General features: G+C 40.3%; 1 protein-coding gene across 2 annotated transcripts in view; it reads right to left on the reverse strand.

The window, feature by feature from the left end:
• Positions 1-16073, reverse strand: part of LOC124622283 (tyrosine-protein phosphatase non-receptor type 9) — a 774832-nt gene that overhangs the window by 14896 nt on the left and 743863 nt on the right. For both annotated transcript variants that reach the window (XM_047147950.1, XM_047147951.1), the window contains exons 9-10: positions 15369-15529; positions 6707-6936 (exon numbers count right to left, since the gene is read on the reverse strand). In XM_047147950.1, the coding sequence (XP_047003906.1) occupies positions 6707-6936; positions 15369-15529 (391 nt within the window). The remainder of the gene's footprint in view (positions 1-6706; positions 6937-15368; positions 15530-16073) is intronic.

Genomic DNA, 16073 nt, shown 5'->3' on the forward strand with positions numbered 1-16073 from the left:
CATATCCCTCGACTCTTATAACTGCCATCTGGTTTCTGTACAAATTGTAAATAGCTTTTCGCTCACTGTATTTTACCCCTGCCACCTTCAGAATTTGAAAGAGAGTATTCCAGTCAACATTGTCAAAAGCTTTCTCTAAGTCTACAAATGCTAGGAACGTAGGTTTGCCTTTCCTTAATCTAGCTTCTAAGATAAGTTGCCTCACGTGTCCCAATATTTCTACAGACTCCAAACTGATCTTCCCCAAGGTCAGCTTCTACCAGTTTTTCCATTCGTCTGTAAACAATACGTGTTAGTATTTTGCAGCCATGACTTATTAAACTGATAGTTCGGTAATTTTCACATCTGTCAACACCTGATTTCTTTGGGATTGGAATTATTATATTCTTCTTGATGTCTGAGGGTATTTCGCCTGTCTCACACATCTTGCTCACCAGATGGTAGAGTTTTGTCAGGACTGGCTCTCCCAAGGCTGTCAGTAGTTCTAATGGAATGTTGTCTACTCCCGGAGCTTTGTTGCGACTCAGGTCTTTCAGTGCTCTGTCAAACTCTTCATGCAGTATCATATCTCCCATTTCATCTTCATCTACATCCTCTTCCATTTCCATAATATTGTCCTCAAGAACATCGCCCTTGTATAGACCCTCTATATACTCCTTCCACCTTTCTGCTTTCCCTTCTTTGCTTAGAACTGGGTTTCCATCTGAGCTCTTGATATTCATACAAGTGGCTCTCTTTTCTCCAAAGGTCTCTTTAATTTTCCTGTAGGCAGTATCTATCTTACCCCTAGTGAGATAGGCCTCTACATCCTTACATTTGTCCTCTAGCCATCCCTGCTTAGCCATTTTGCACTTCCTGTCGATCTCATTTTTGAGACGTTTGTATTCCTTTTTGCCTGCTTCATTTACTGCATTTTTATATTTTCTTCTTTCATCAATTAAATTCAATATTTCTTCTGTTACCCAAGGATTTCTACTAGCCCTCGTCTTTTTACCTACTTGATCCTCTGCTGCCTTCACCACTTCATCCCTCAAAGCTACACATTCTTCTTCTACTGTATTTCTTTCCCCCATTCTTGTCAATTGTTCCCTTATGCTCTCCCTGAAACTCTGCACAAGGGTTTAGTCAGTTTATCCGGGTTCCATCTCCTTAAATTCCCACCTTTTTGCAGTTTCTTCAGTTTTAATCTACTGTTCATAACCCATAGATTGTGGTCAGAGTCCACATCTGCTCCTGGAAATGTCTTACAATTTAACACCTGGTTCCTAAATCTCTGTCTTACCATTATATAATCTATCTGAAACCTGTCAGTATCTCCAGGCTTCTTCCATGTATACAATCTACTTTTATGATTCTTGAACCAAGTGTTAGCTATGATTACGTTGTACTCTGTGCAAAATTCTACCAGGCGGCTTCCTCTTTTGTTTCTTACCCCCAATCCATATTCACCTTCTATGTTTCCTTCTCTCCCTTTTCCTACTGACGAATTACAGTCACCCATGACTATTAAATTTTCATCTCCCTTCACTATCTGAATAATTTATTTTATTTGATCATACATTTCTTCAATTTCTTCATCATCTGCAGAGCTAGTTGGCATATAAACTTGTACTACTGTGGTTGGCGTGGGCTTCGTATCTATCTTGGCCACAATAATGCGTTCACTATGCTGTTTGTAACAGCTTACTCACATTCCTATTTTCCTATTCATTATTAAACCTACTCCTGCATTACCCCTATTTGATTTTGTGTTTATAACCCTGTAGTCACCTGACCAGAAGTCTTGTTCCTCCTGCCACTGAACTTCACTAATTCCCACTATATCTAACTTTAACCTATCCATTTCCCTTTTTTTAATTTTCTAACCTACCTGCCCGATTAAGGGATCTGACATTCCACGCTTTGATCCATAGAACGCCAGTTTTCTTTCTCCTGATAACGACGTCCTCTTGAGTAGTCCCCGCCCGGAGATCCGAATGGGGGACTATTTTACCTCCGGAATATTTTACCCAAGAGGACGCCATCATCATTTAACCATACAGTAAAGCTGCATGCCCTCGGGAAAAATTACGGCCATAGTTTCCCCTTGCTTTCAGCCGTTCGCAGTACCAGCACAGCAAGGACGTTTTGGTTAGTGTTACAAGGCCAGATCAGTCAATCATCCAGACTGTTGCCCCTGCAACTACTGAAAAGGCTGCTGCCCCTCTTCAGGAACCACACGTTTGTCTGGCCTCTCAACAGATACCCCTCCGTTGTGGTGCTGAGCCTCCCCACCAACGGCACCAATAGGATTGGTGTATTTCTCATATTTTAATTAAATAGGAATATGGGGTCATGATGTAAAAAAAAAACTCAAACAGCAAAAAGTAGCCATCAGAATAATGGCTAATGTAAGAAGAACAGCTAGCTGTAGGCCACTATTCGAAAAACTTAAAATTTTAACTTTTTAGAAGATATACATAACCATGCTGCCAGAAAGTATAAAGTTAAGAGTTTTATATCACAACACAGCTACTCTGGAAAGAAGTACTGCTGATATGGCGATGAAACTGTAGAACTGTTCGCATTATTATGAAAAGGAAAGTTGCCACTCACCATATAGCTGAGATGCTGAGTTACAGGTAGGCACAACAAAAGTCACAAATAAAGCTTTCGACCCATAAGGCCTTCGTCAAAAATATTATTTACTACACACTACAGTGCAGCTACAGCTGCCTGGGACTGCAGTCGCACACGCTTGTGCTTGTGCGTGTGTGTGTGTGTGTGTGTGTGTGTGTGTGTGTGTGTGTGTGTGTGTGTGTGTGTGTGTGAGACGGGGGGGGGGGGGGAGATCTGTTGTCTATTTCGATCGACGAAGGCTCTATGCGCCGAAAGCTTTATTTGTGACAGTCTTTTTGTTGTGCCTATCTGTGACCCAGCATCTCTGGTATATCGTGAGTGTCAACTTTTCTTTTCATAATATTGTTGCATTCCGTCCTGGATTTTCCATTGTTCGACATAGAACTGTTTACCATTTTATATTTCAAACATAGCTTGAAAGAGAAATTTAGGGAAACAATAAAACTGTATGCTTACAGAAAGTCCTTCCTATTCAGTCAATGAATACACACTAAATGCAAAAAATTGGAAGCACGCATACAGTGTTATGGAACTAAAATGTGCATAGACAGCCATATAAATTCAAGATGTGTTCTTATATATGGTTGAGTAGAAGTAAAATATGTCTAGGTAGACTGTATACTAAATACAAAATGTTAATTATGTATGATACTGCAGTATTTAAAATAATTAAGTAGTGTATGTGATCATTATTGTATTGAATTGGCAGTGTAAATATATCTACTTGGAACTTATCTGTTTATGTACATCCAAAGCTGCTAAATAAATAAATAAAATAAATTCACACTACTTGACTATTGTTATGTAAAAAACATTATTTTTCTAGTAATTGCTTCTGCATACAAGATTTTACCATGTCTTTTATACGTACATAATGTCATATGCAAATGATAGATACATATCTGAAGTAATATGCTCAGATGATTAATACTTATGTGAATTCTTCTTAATGCAACAAAACATTATAATTTGAATAGAAACTACTTATAATATTTTCCTGTTATTATTATTTGAGATGCACAATTATCCAATTATTATCATAATATGCAGAAGATTATCATTTCTGAAAAACATATTATGGCAGAACATTTATGTACACTGTGTTGAGAAAAAGATGAAGAGGTAAATGTTCTAGAAAGGTATATTGTAGGCTGAGACTGATTTACCTCTGGAATATGTTCACATAAGAAAGTACTTATCAGTGCTGAAACAAAATGTCATAGTATAGAGTTTGTAAATTTATATATGTAATTACTGCCTGTCAATTTGCCAGCTGATGTTATTGAATAACAATAGTAAAGTTGGTATAATCATAGTAAAATTGGTAGAAGTGTAGGACAACAATTTATATGCCACTTGACACTTATACTGTCATATTGTGAATATAACTGTATGAGCTGACAAAACAAGCATATCCTTTTTATTCAGAAATACATTTAATTGGCATTTTATCTTGTGAACCTCAGCTTCACATGCACTATACGCATCCTCAATGCTATAACAAGACATGCTATTTACTAAGGACCTTTATATATTAATAAATTATACTATATGAACATGTTGACTATCACTGTAATAATTGCTGTATCACACAACTGTTTTGGCACACCAGTTGGATTACCAGGCATGTATCATAATCAACCAGAAACTACACAAAAGTTAAGTATTCAATTTTATTCCCAGAAGTAGCAAAACATTATGAATTCCACTGCTTTTTGTTTGTATTTCATTTTAGTTAAAGCCTAGGGACATTGCCCTTCCCTAATGTTGCTGCTATTCATATTCAGTATACGCTACAAATTGTGACATCAAAAAGGTTGCACTTAACTGAAGTAAAGTTTGTACCACACGTTAAATACGACACTACAAAAACGGTTCCCATTACGGAATCTCTTACCAGCAGAATTTGTTATAGTATGAAACCCGCATGTGATTTAATCAGCACCACTAAATATCATGCAATGCATACAAAAGGTTAGGAAATTTTGCTGCTGAGCCTCATGCAAGCAGTTTGTATCCGATTCCAGTCTACAGTATGTCACAAAGAATAGAAGTGTTACAAATTAAAGACAGCAGGCATAATAGGGTTCTGACAAAAAGGGAAGAAGAATATAACTGCACAAGAGACTATGATGCAATGTACCACTGAATGAGCTGTCAAAAAATGTAATCAGTGTTGGGGTAGAGAGGTAGAACAAAATTAAGGTAAGGTTGATTGTAAAAGGACATTATTAACTGTATGAGAAATTCTCATTGAGTCTCTCATGTCATGTTGTGACATGTTCTGTGAGAAAATTCAATGGTTGAGGTCAAAGACCTTTCCCAACCATCAATTAATTCTCTCATTAAAGCCTGTGATTTATTTCAGTTTACTTGATGGCTAGTTCTTTGTAAAACAATGTAATTATTACACAAGAAAACACACTATTTTGCCTATGTGTTACATCTTTTTAGTCCATCCAGCCTAGGTTTCAAGTTCCAAGTTGCACCCATCAATACATGCGATAAACCTACAAGCAGATGACAATTATCCAAAGACATAAACCACGCAAAACTATGTATGCACTGAGAAAGCAGAATTTTGAAAAAGAAAGTTCCTTCTTTAGGACAATAACAGATAAGCACATGAATGAGATTGAAACATCATATCTTAATAACTTTCATTCTTCTTCAGAACACACAAACTGATACAGACACACAGAATTATACTGGTTGGTCACTGCAGCCCAACTGGTAATGTACTGGACTTGTGCACATAATAATACCAGTGTTGAAGGCCAAGCTATTACATGTTCAGAGACTTATCAATGAAATTTGATTGAAAATCACTGACAGAAAAATCCACCCAAAAATTAAAGAAAAATAAAATTTGAAGGTAAGCATTTTTCAAAGGAGAAAATTTTGAAAATGATAGCGGGATGGTATTGGTAACAGACCAGCAATCTGAATAACAATGAAGAAAGTCTATTTCCCTCATGTGCCTCAAATTCATAATTCAGAAACAATACACATGCAGAGGACAGTCTTTTATGATTTAATAACGGATAGTGATACAAATATTAGTTGGTCACAGAGGTCAACAAAGCCATGAAAGGTGCTATTCTGAAGATGGGAAGAGGGAGGAGAACCCTGAAGTCTTTTTATCAATGGTGGAATACACAGTATCGTAGCATAGTTGTAGGAGAATACTATATTCAAGCTAAAATTCACAATTCATGGTCTAAAACTGTGTGGAAAATGATTGTCTTTCTAGTTGTTGGACCGTGACAAAAACAGATGTACAGTGAAATATCTACAATATTTACAGTCTGCTTATCTGGTCATATTTAAGATACCTTACAAATAAAGGTATACTAATCACAGAGTTAGTAATATGTAGTTCTTGGCCACAAAATGACAGCAACTGTGATAAATCTGGTGGAAAAATACAGCTGTTAAGGAAAATATATTAAAAATTAGAGGTGAAAGCACAAGAAGGACAGAGGTGACATAAGCAGAAAAAAGAAAAAAAACTTAGAACCATTTTTGAAGGAAGTTATCCTATGTATTCAAAAGTTTTCAGGTTAGCTCATGGTTTAACAATCTGATTCTCATTATTGGTCCTAGTTCTGCAACTACTGCTTGTGTCCACTAATGAACACTTTTTAGTTCCACATTTTATTTATGATATTCACAGATAAACATTAGTGACAGTTATAGGGCAAATTATTCTGATCTATGCAAAAAGGAAGAAGAAATCACCACACCTTAAAAAATTTATGAAACCTGTCATTGGTAATATGACTTTGTATCTTAGGGATTTAAAATCTGAAAACTGCTTCTTCTGCTAAAAAAGAAAGTAGGCAATAAAATGTAGCAAAAAGCAATCACCGATCATTATACAGTGTAGTCTTATTATCCTCTGTTCCTAGTCCTAAAAGACAGCACCAACTTATAGTTGGAGTTCTGCATTTCTGGGTCTGCACGAGGAGAGGGTCAATGAATTCAGTCTCTTTCTACACAGGTTAGTTACACAGTACAATAGGGCAAGTTACAGTTCTTCACTGAGGAACAATGTAAGAAAAATGTCTTGTGACTGAAACATTACCTTCTGATTAGTCAGATGTAGAGTTGAGATCGTGTAATCAGGCTGCTGCTCAACTGATGTCGTTGTGACACTAAAATTTCCAAATGTAGCTGTCCCGCCCTCAGTAGGTTCCCAGTACTGGCCACACTTATTACGACCTCTTTCCACCACACGGGTAGTCATCACCACCACCAGTGCCTGTTGTTCCCAAATCATACGCCAGAAGTCACCTGCTGTTTTCGGAAGAGGGCCTGAAAAATAGGTTCATCACTTCGAATTGTTCTCTGGTGCTGTCAGAACATTTTACACATTTCTAAAAATTCTAAAATATACAGGGTGAACATCAATAAAACTGACAAACTGTAGGAACAGATACCTGACTGGAAAAGGAGAAAGGGTCCCATGAACATGGGTCTGGAAATGCAACGTTGCCACAGTAGATGGCACTGATGAATGAAAGTTCCTCTGACCACGTGTCATGTGTTCCTTGTGTGCTGCAGGCTGTGTGACTGATACAATGTACTGTAAGCAGCAAAATGGTCTGGTAACTATGCCAGTAACAAGTCGATTTGGTGTTTACATATCATCAAGCAAGTGGAAATGGTTGAGAAGTAGCACAGCTATACCAAAACAAGTACCCTCACAAAAATCAACCACATCACACAACACTTCAAGCCCTTTTTGGCCATTTGTGTGATCATAGGTCCTTTCAGACAGATGAACACACAGGGAGGCGGCAGACTGTGCATACACCAGATTTGGAGGCCTTGGTTCTACAGGGCACTGAGACAAACCCTAGACAAGCTCGAGGTTAGTGGCCTACCAACATGGTGTTAGCCAAAGTACAATTATGTGCGCCCTGCATGACAACCACTACTATTCCTATGATCTGCAGTGAGTGCAAGGATCATCAGGAGCAGATTTCTCTCTAGAGGAATAATTTTGTCATTTGCACTAGACCACCACAATTATGGGGTTTCTGTCATCTGTCCTCTTTACTGACAAAGCAGCCTTTATCAGAACTAGCATCATCAGTCTGCATAGTTGTCATCTGTGGGCTACAGACTTCCTGCAGATTACTCTGCATAGACTGCTTGGGAATGTTACTTTGGCAATATAACAGGTTTTTTGTTTCCGCATGATTGAGCATCACCCCATTCCACATTACAGTTTGCCGACATCTCATCATCATCTTCCCTGTACACTAGATAGGACATGGAGGACCTGTAGCATGGCTTGCTAGATCATCGGACTTAAACCCCCTTGGGGAATCTGAAAGGCATTGCTTATGCTGAACCAGTTCCTGATATGCTGACCCTTCAACAGCATGTTCACAAGACCTGTGACACTATTTGGAGAGGCTGGAATGTGCAAAAGAGTGCGGCAAGCCATGATGTGATATATGAATGTTTGCACTGTGACCCATGGAGGCCTCTTTAAACACTTGTTGTGACATGAATGCGATGCAGCTCTGTACTGTGTTCTGGGATGATTTGTTGTTGTTGTGCACACACAGTCCATTCCTAGAAACATGTTTATAGGAACATTTTTCCTCAACTTCCAGTCAGGAATCCATCCCTGCAGACTATCAGTTTTATTAATGTTCGCCCTGTATAAGACCACACACACACACACACACACACACACACACACACACACACAACCATATGCCATATGATACAGATTGAGTCCAGAAAACAAATGAAAAATAACATATGCTTTTTTTGTGGTATCCAGAAATGTATACATAAATAAAATATGGTACCACGATCTGAAACTTTTGGAATACTTGTGATATTCCGTTTCAGGCTCCTGTGTTTGCAACTAACTGTTGCAAGTAAGTTGACAGAAAAATAGTCATTATGCAGCATTATAATTTTTATCTTCCGTAATAACTCTTACTATCAGAATTGGTTACTGTTTCAATAAAGATATGTGAATCTGATATCATAAGAAACTCTGAGATTATATGTCTTTTATTCTTGTGCAGTAAAACTTGCTCATATTGGCACATGTATAATTTGGAAATCTGCCCAAACTGTACAAGTATTTCAGTCCCGACACATTCAGTGCACTTTCATATGCTGATTTTTTGTATAAAGCGGAACGTGCCTAATGCGGAAACAGAAAGCAAATCTTAGAACATATTTAATAAGTCATTGTATAAAGCAGAAAAGAGCCTATACAGTACTATTGTATTACAGTTCAATAGTTATTCATGACTCTACAAGAATGTTACTTTTAACACCTCTGTTAAGTGGCGCAAAACCAAGAAAAGAGGTCCAGCACAGTGCGGCGCTGCTGGTGTGGACCTAAGACCGCACCACTCTGTGCAACAACAAATAAGTTGCTGTCGGTACAGTACATCAAAGGAAACATTTCATTTACCAGCACTCTGTTTGTTGGCTTTCTCATTTTATTCATTACTGACACGCCAGTGCATACAGGAACATGGTTGTGCATCTACCAACACACTGCTGCAATGTGCGCATTGAAAGAGGTGGGTATTGTTCTGTTAAACAATGGTTTTACCCGGCAAGGTCATTATTTCCTGCCAGTTTCAGTTGACTAGTAGCACTTTAAGAGATACAGTAACATGATATCGAACAAACGGTATGTGTTGTTGACACTGAAGGAAAAGATTAATGTAATTCAGGCGGGTGGGAAAGACAAACTCTCTGTGCACGAAATTATGTTGCATTTCGAATGCAGAAAAATAAAAATTTATGCGACTTTAAGAAACAAGGATAAGATTCGGGACAAATGGATGAAAGGGAATGGGCAGATGAAAAGAAAGTCGAAGAAGACTGGAAATGAAGAAATTAACAAAATGGTGTGGGAATGGTTCCTAAGTGCATGGGCAAAAAACTTACCTTTATCTGGACCCATGATGCAGAGTGAGGCTCTTGAAAATCACTCAAGAATTTGGGATTACAGAGTTTAAGGCATCCACAGGATGGCTGGTCAATTTCAAAGCTAGGCACAACATCATGTGGAATGAACTGTGGGGAAGCTGAGGATGTGAAGGAAAGTGTAGCAACAGAAAGGAAGACAATACTGTCCAACTTAATTATGAATTATGAACTGAAAGACCCATTCAATGCTGAGGAAACGGGACCGTTTTATCACACGCTGCCTTCAAAATTGCTGGAAATTTGAGGTGAAAAGTGCACCGGTGGAGAACTGTCCAAGGAAAGACTAACTGCACTGCTGCGTGGAAACATGTTAGATCAAATGGAGAAGCCACTGGTGATTGAAAAGGTGGCAAAACTGCATTGTTTCAAAGATATAGACATCAGTAACTTCTAGTTACATGACAAAGCAATAAAAAGGTGTGGATGGTGAGTGGTCTTATGAAAGAATGGCTGGGCTCTTTCAATGCCAAAATGAAAAAAAGGAAATTGCCAAGTTCCCCTTTTCCTAGATAACGCAACCTGCACCCAAAAGTAGCATTGTCAAACGTGAAATTGGCTTGGTTCTCTCCAGGTTCAACCAGCCTCACACAACCCATGGACCAGGGCGTTATTTACACAATCAAGTGTCATTAGAGCGATTACTGATGCAATCTCTTATTCTTAGTGTTGAAGAGGCCAAAAGTGCATCTGCTCTTGCGTGGTCAGTTTCTGTCCTGGATGCAGTAAATGGGTTTCGCTTGGCAGTAAAGAAAATAAAACCCGAAACTGTTACAAAGTGCTTCAACAAAGTGGGGTTTGGGGGCCAAGAACAATACACTTCTGTGGCCACCGAAGTTCAAGAAAATGCAGCAGCAGTTACTGAAGTAATGAAAATGCGAAACATTTCATGTAGTGAAGATGATTACAGTTGAAGAGACAACTTTCTGTCAACTCACTCCGCTTTCATTTCAGCAACAGATTTAATAGAAATCCGCAACACAGAGGAGGATGATGATGAAGAAACAAAGTAAGAAGAAGACGAGTAAAATGATGTCCCTAGAAAAATTAACACACCTGAAGAAGCCATTGTATACACAAACAATTTTATGCAATTTGCGGCACACACACATTCTCCCAACTTGTTGGAATTATTGTATGGTGCAAAAACTTTGGAACAGGAAATTAAAACACGTTTCCCTTGATGATAGCTTGTGAAAGAAGTGAAATGTAAAGCAAATAAACATGGAAATAATATGTATGTATACAAAACAATAAACGAATTTAAAGTTCAAGTAAAAATATAGAAATTCCATGTTATTTATCAATTAGTGTAATAGTCCAGTGTTCTGTTGTCCAGTATACAGTAAATGAACATCTACTGTGCTGGAGTGTAGGTATGTAAATACAGTATATGCATAATTAAAAATGTTTACTGTACTTGACAAATTTTACATTGCCCAGTGAGTTTTGTGTAATCCAGAAACTTGTCCAATCTGGAAAATTATTTTAGTCCCTGTTGATGCTGTTTTGAGCAAGTTTTACTGTATGGCATATCCCTCATGGAATATAAATAATTTAAGAAGTATAGTTAACATTTTACCAAATAGTTGAGGTCCAGAGTCACAAAAACAAGTCTGACAACATTCTTATATTGAAGTGAATATTTCTTGATTCATATTTGAAGCTACCTTATGATCAAAAGTTCTGTTGCATCATTGTAGATTGTGGGGGATTTTTTCAAGTTTCTTTTTGAGTGCTTGTATTTCATTACTTATTTTCTGTTTTATGTTGGGGGAGCCTTAAAAACTTACAATTAAGTATGCACAGTATTCTTCTGATCTTTTATGAAGGTAATAGAGGTTCTGAAAATTTGAGCTTTTGCCATGATTCATGGTTGTGGACGTCCTAATGTGTTTTCTGTTGATGGCTACAAATAACATTTGCTATTATGTGATCACAAGCAATCTGAGACATAAATCCAACCCACTCATATTTTTAATGTATCATTATGGTTTATATAAGTGCAAAGTTAACTGATGATGGGAAGTTCCATTCTGGATAAAATATTTGAAACAGACATGTACTTACATGGCTCAGATGGTAGAGATTTTAACAATACGCATTCCAAAAACACTGAAAATTTAACTACGTGAGCTATGCCCTTGCAGTTCAGAAATAACCAATCAAGTGTGAACATGTTATGAGGTATGGGAGGGGGGGGTAGGGGAAGGGGGAGGGGGAGGGGGAGGGAGAGAGGGAGAATGGGGTCATTTAAGCCAAGAAAAGACTGGAACTTTTCTGTGGTGTTAAGTGTGCCTATGCACCATGTATCCATGAGCTTTGAGTTAATGGCTCCCTGTTCTCCAATTTTTTTTTATTGTTTCCATCCTCAGATATCCAACATCACATTGATTATCAGCCGACACACATGTAAAAGATGCCTACATCAAATCTACACCTACCTCTACATCTATAGTCTGCAAACCACTGTGCAGTGCACGGCAGAGGGTACGTCCTATTGTACTACTTATTAGTGTTTCTTCCTGTTCCATTCACATAAGAAGTGCGGGAAGAACAACTGTTCGAATGCCTCTGTGCGAGCAATAATCATTCTAATCTTATCTTCACAATTCCCTATGTGAGCGATGTGTAGGGGGTGTAGTATATTCCTAGAGTAATCATTTAAGGCCAGTTCATGAGATTTTGTTAACAGACTATCTCAGGACAGTTTATGTCTAACCTCAACAATCTTTCAGTTCAGTTCCTTCAGTATCTCTGTAGCACGCTCCCATGGATTAAACAAACCTTTGACCATTCGTGCTGTCTTTCTCTGTATACGTTCAATATTCCCTGCTAGTCCTGTCTGGTACTTGCTCCCACCCACTTGAGCAATATTCTACAACCAGTCGCACGAGTAATTTGTAAGTAGTGTCCTTTGTAGATTGATTGCTATTCCTCAGTATTCTACCAGTAAGTCTAACACCTGTGTTACCCAAGACTGAGCCTATGTGATCATTCCATTTCATGATCATTCCATTTCATATCCCTACAAAGTGTTATGCCACAGTACTTGCATGAATTGGCCAATTACAACAGTGACTCATAGATATTACACTCCTGGAAATGGAAAAAAGAACACATTGACACCGGTGTGTCAGACCCACCATACTTGCTCCGGACACTGCGAGAGGGCTGTACAAGCAATGATCACACGCACGGCACAGCGGACACACCAGGAACCGCGGTGTTGGCCGTCGAATGGCGCTAGCTGCGCAGCATTTGTGCACCGCCGCCGTCAGTGTCAGCCAGTTTGCCGTGGCATACGGAGCTCCATCGCAGTCTTTAACACTGGTAGCATGCCGCGACAGCGTGGACGTGAACCGTATGTGCAGTTGACGGACTTTGAGCGAGGGCGTATAGTGGGCATGCGGGAGGCCGGGTGGACGTACCGCCGAATTGCTCAACACGTGGGGCGTGAGGTCTCCATAGTACATCGATGTTGTCGCCAGTGGTCGGCGGAAGGTGCACGTGCCCGTCGACCTGGGACCGGACCGCAGCGACGCACGGATGCACGCCAAGACCGTAGGGGACCGCACCGCCACTTCCCAGCAAATTAGGAACACTGTTGCTCCTGGGGTATCGGCGAGGACCATTCGCAACCGTCTCCATGAAGCTGGGCTACTGTCCCGTACACCGTTAGGCCGTCGTCCGCTCACGCCCCAACATCGTGCAGCCCGCCTCCAGTGGTGTCGCGACAGGCGTGAATGGAGGGACGAATGGAGACGTGTCGTCTTCAGCGATGAGAGTCGCTTCTGCCTTGGTGTCAATGATGGTCGTATGCGTGTTTGGCGCCGTGCATGTGAGCGCCACAATCAGGACTGCATACGACCGAGGCACACAGGGCCAACACCCGGCATCATGGTGTGGGGAGCGATCTCCTACACTGGCCGTACACCACTGGTGATCGTCGAGGGGACACTGAATAGTGCACGGTACATCCAAACCGTCATCGAACCCATCGTTCTACCATTCCTAGACTGGCAAGGGAACTTGCTGTTCCAACAGGACAATGCACGTCCCCATGTATCCCGTGCCACCCAACGTGCTCTAGAAGGTGTAAGTCAACTACCCTGGCCAGCAAGATCTCCGGATCTGTCCCCCATTGAGCATGTTTGGGACTGGATGAAGCGTCGTCTCACGCGGTCTGCACGTCCAGCACGAACGCTGGTCCAACTGAGGCGCCAGGTGGAAATGGCATGGCAAGCCGTTCCACAGGACTACATCCAGCATCTCTACGATCGTCTCCATGGGAGAATAGCAGCCTGCATTGCTGTGAAAGGTGGATATACACTGTACTAGTGCCGACATTGTGCATGCTCTGTTGCCTGTGTCTATGTGCCTGTGGTTCTGTCAGTGTGATCATGTGATGTATCTGACCCCAGGAATGTGTCAATAAAGTTTCCCCTTCCTGGGACAATGAATTCACGGTGTTCTTATTTCAATTTCCAGGAGTGTATATCAAACAATGGAAAATCCAGGATAGTAACAATATAATGAAAAGGAAAGTTGCTGCTCACAAAATAGCGGAGATGACAAAAAAAGACTGTCGCAAATAAAGCTTTTAGCCAGCAAGGCAATCATCAAAAATACACACACACACACACACACACACACACACACACACACACACACAGAAATGCGAACAGCAGCACCAGTGTGTGATGGGAGTGGCAACTGGATGGGGGTAAGGAGATGGCTGGGGGGGGGGGGGGGGGGGGGAAGGTAAGGAGGAGGGATAGTAGGGTAGGGAGTGGCAGACAAAGACATGCTGCTGGAGATCGCACAGGGACAAGGTGGAGAGAGGATAGGTCAGGTATGTGCAGTCAGGAGTTTAGATGGATGGAAGGGTAGAGATAGGAAGGGGGATGGGGGGTGGCGGAAAAGGAAGAAGTAAAAGGACTGGGTACGATGGTGGAATGATTGCTGTGTACTGCTGGAATGGCAACAGGGAAGGGGCTGGATGGGAGAGGACAATGACTAACCAAGGTTGAGGCAGGAGGGTTGCAGGACATGGGATTTGTTGCAGGCAGGAAATGTTCTCATTTGCACAGTTCAGAAAATCTGGTGTTAGTGGGAAGGATCCACATGGCACAGGCTGTGAAGCAGTCACTTCAATGACCCCCTTTCCCTGTTCTCGTTCCAGCACTACACAATCCTCATTTCCCCATCACACCCAGTCCTTTTACTTCTGTCCTTTTTCTCTACCCCCCCCCCTCCCCCTCCCCCTCCCCCTCCCCCTCCCCCTCCTCACTCCGTCTAACCTCTTGACTGCACATTTGTGCCCTACTCTCACTCCACCTCATCCCTGCACATTCTCCAGCAGCACATCACTGTCTGCCATCCCTACCTTACTATCCCTCCCCCTTCCTGCCCCAGCCTTCTCCTCACCCCCACCCAGTCACCACTCCCATCATGCACTGGTGCTGCTGCTCGCAGTGTGGCCTCAGTTGCCTGATACTGCAGTCGTGTGTATGTGTGTACTCCGGCTTTAGAAAAAATTATTTTTAAATCTTCTACTGTGATTGTGCAAATTACAGTTCAGTTTTAACTTTTTCTTAAGGAATAAATATCACCAAGAAGCGAACATACAAACAACTAAGTAAAAATTTCAGTATGCCTCCGCACAACATTCCATTATGTACTTTATGTAAGTTTCAATTTGCCTTTTAAAAATGAAAAATATCATGTATATCTATGTTACAATATTTCAGTATCTAGCTTTTCCTCACCTTGTGTTGAAATGAATGCATTTTTCTGTTTATACCCATCAACAAAATTTGCATTTATATAATCACTAGAGGCTTCACCATCTATCTGGGAAAGCAAAACTCTACTGTGATCATAACACAGAACATCTGTGTATCGATTCTTTGGTGCATTTGCAGGTTGCCTGTGAACAGAAAACAAAGTGGTTATGAAAGATCTATAAAAGCAATTTATTCAATGACTCATTTAGTTTATATCAAATGAAAAATTTACAAGGAAACTACTAATAACTTTCCTCCAATGTCTGCACAAAATTGCAATACCTTCATCCTGTGGTTCTCCTTTTTAACAATACTAATATCACACACTATCCTACTCTTAGTAGATCAGGTCTATTTGTTGCCATTACATCGAACATATTTCCATCATGAGTGGGGTTCTAAACTTTAAGAAAAAGCCTTTAGTAATGTTTCACAGGATATCTTGAGAGACCCACGCTTAAAAAACTGGAATTATCCCAGTTGTCTGCTGGATAATTAAAGTCTTCTCTGATGCGGATCAGTACGACTGGAAAACATACATACACCTGAACTCAGGTTTTCTCTGGAGATTTTGGTTACATCTAGGGTGAGCCTAGTGGTTAACAGAAAGATCTAATTACATGTTTGTACCCAACATTGACACTGAGTATTGCTCAAACAATTTCACATGTAGCTTTGGTTTCTGTC

The sequence above is a fragment of the Schistocerca americana genome, chromosome 7, assembly GCF_021461395.2.
Source record: "Schistocerca americana isolate TAMUIC-IGC-003095 chromosome 7, iqSchAmer2.1, whole genome shotgun sequence".
NCBI lineage: Eukaryota > Metazoa > Arthropoda > Insecta > Orthoptera > Acrididae > Schistocerca > Schistocerca americana.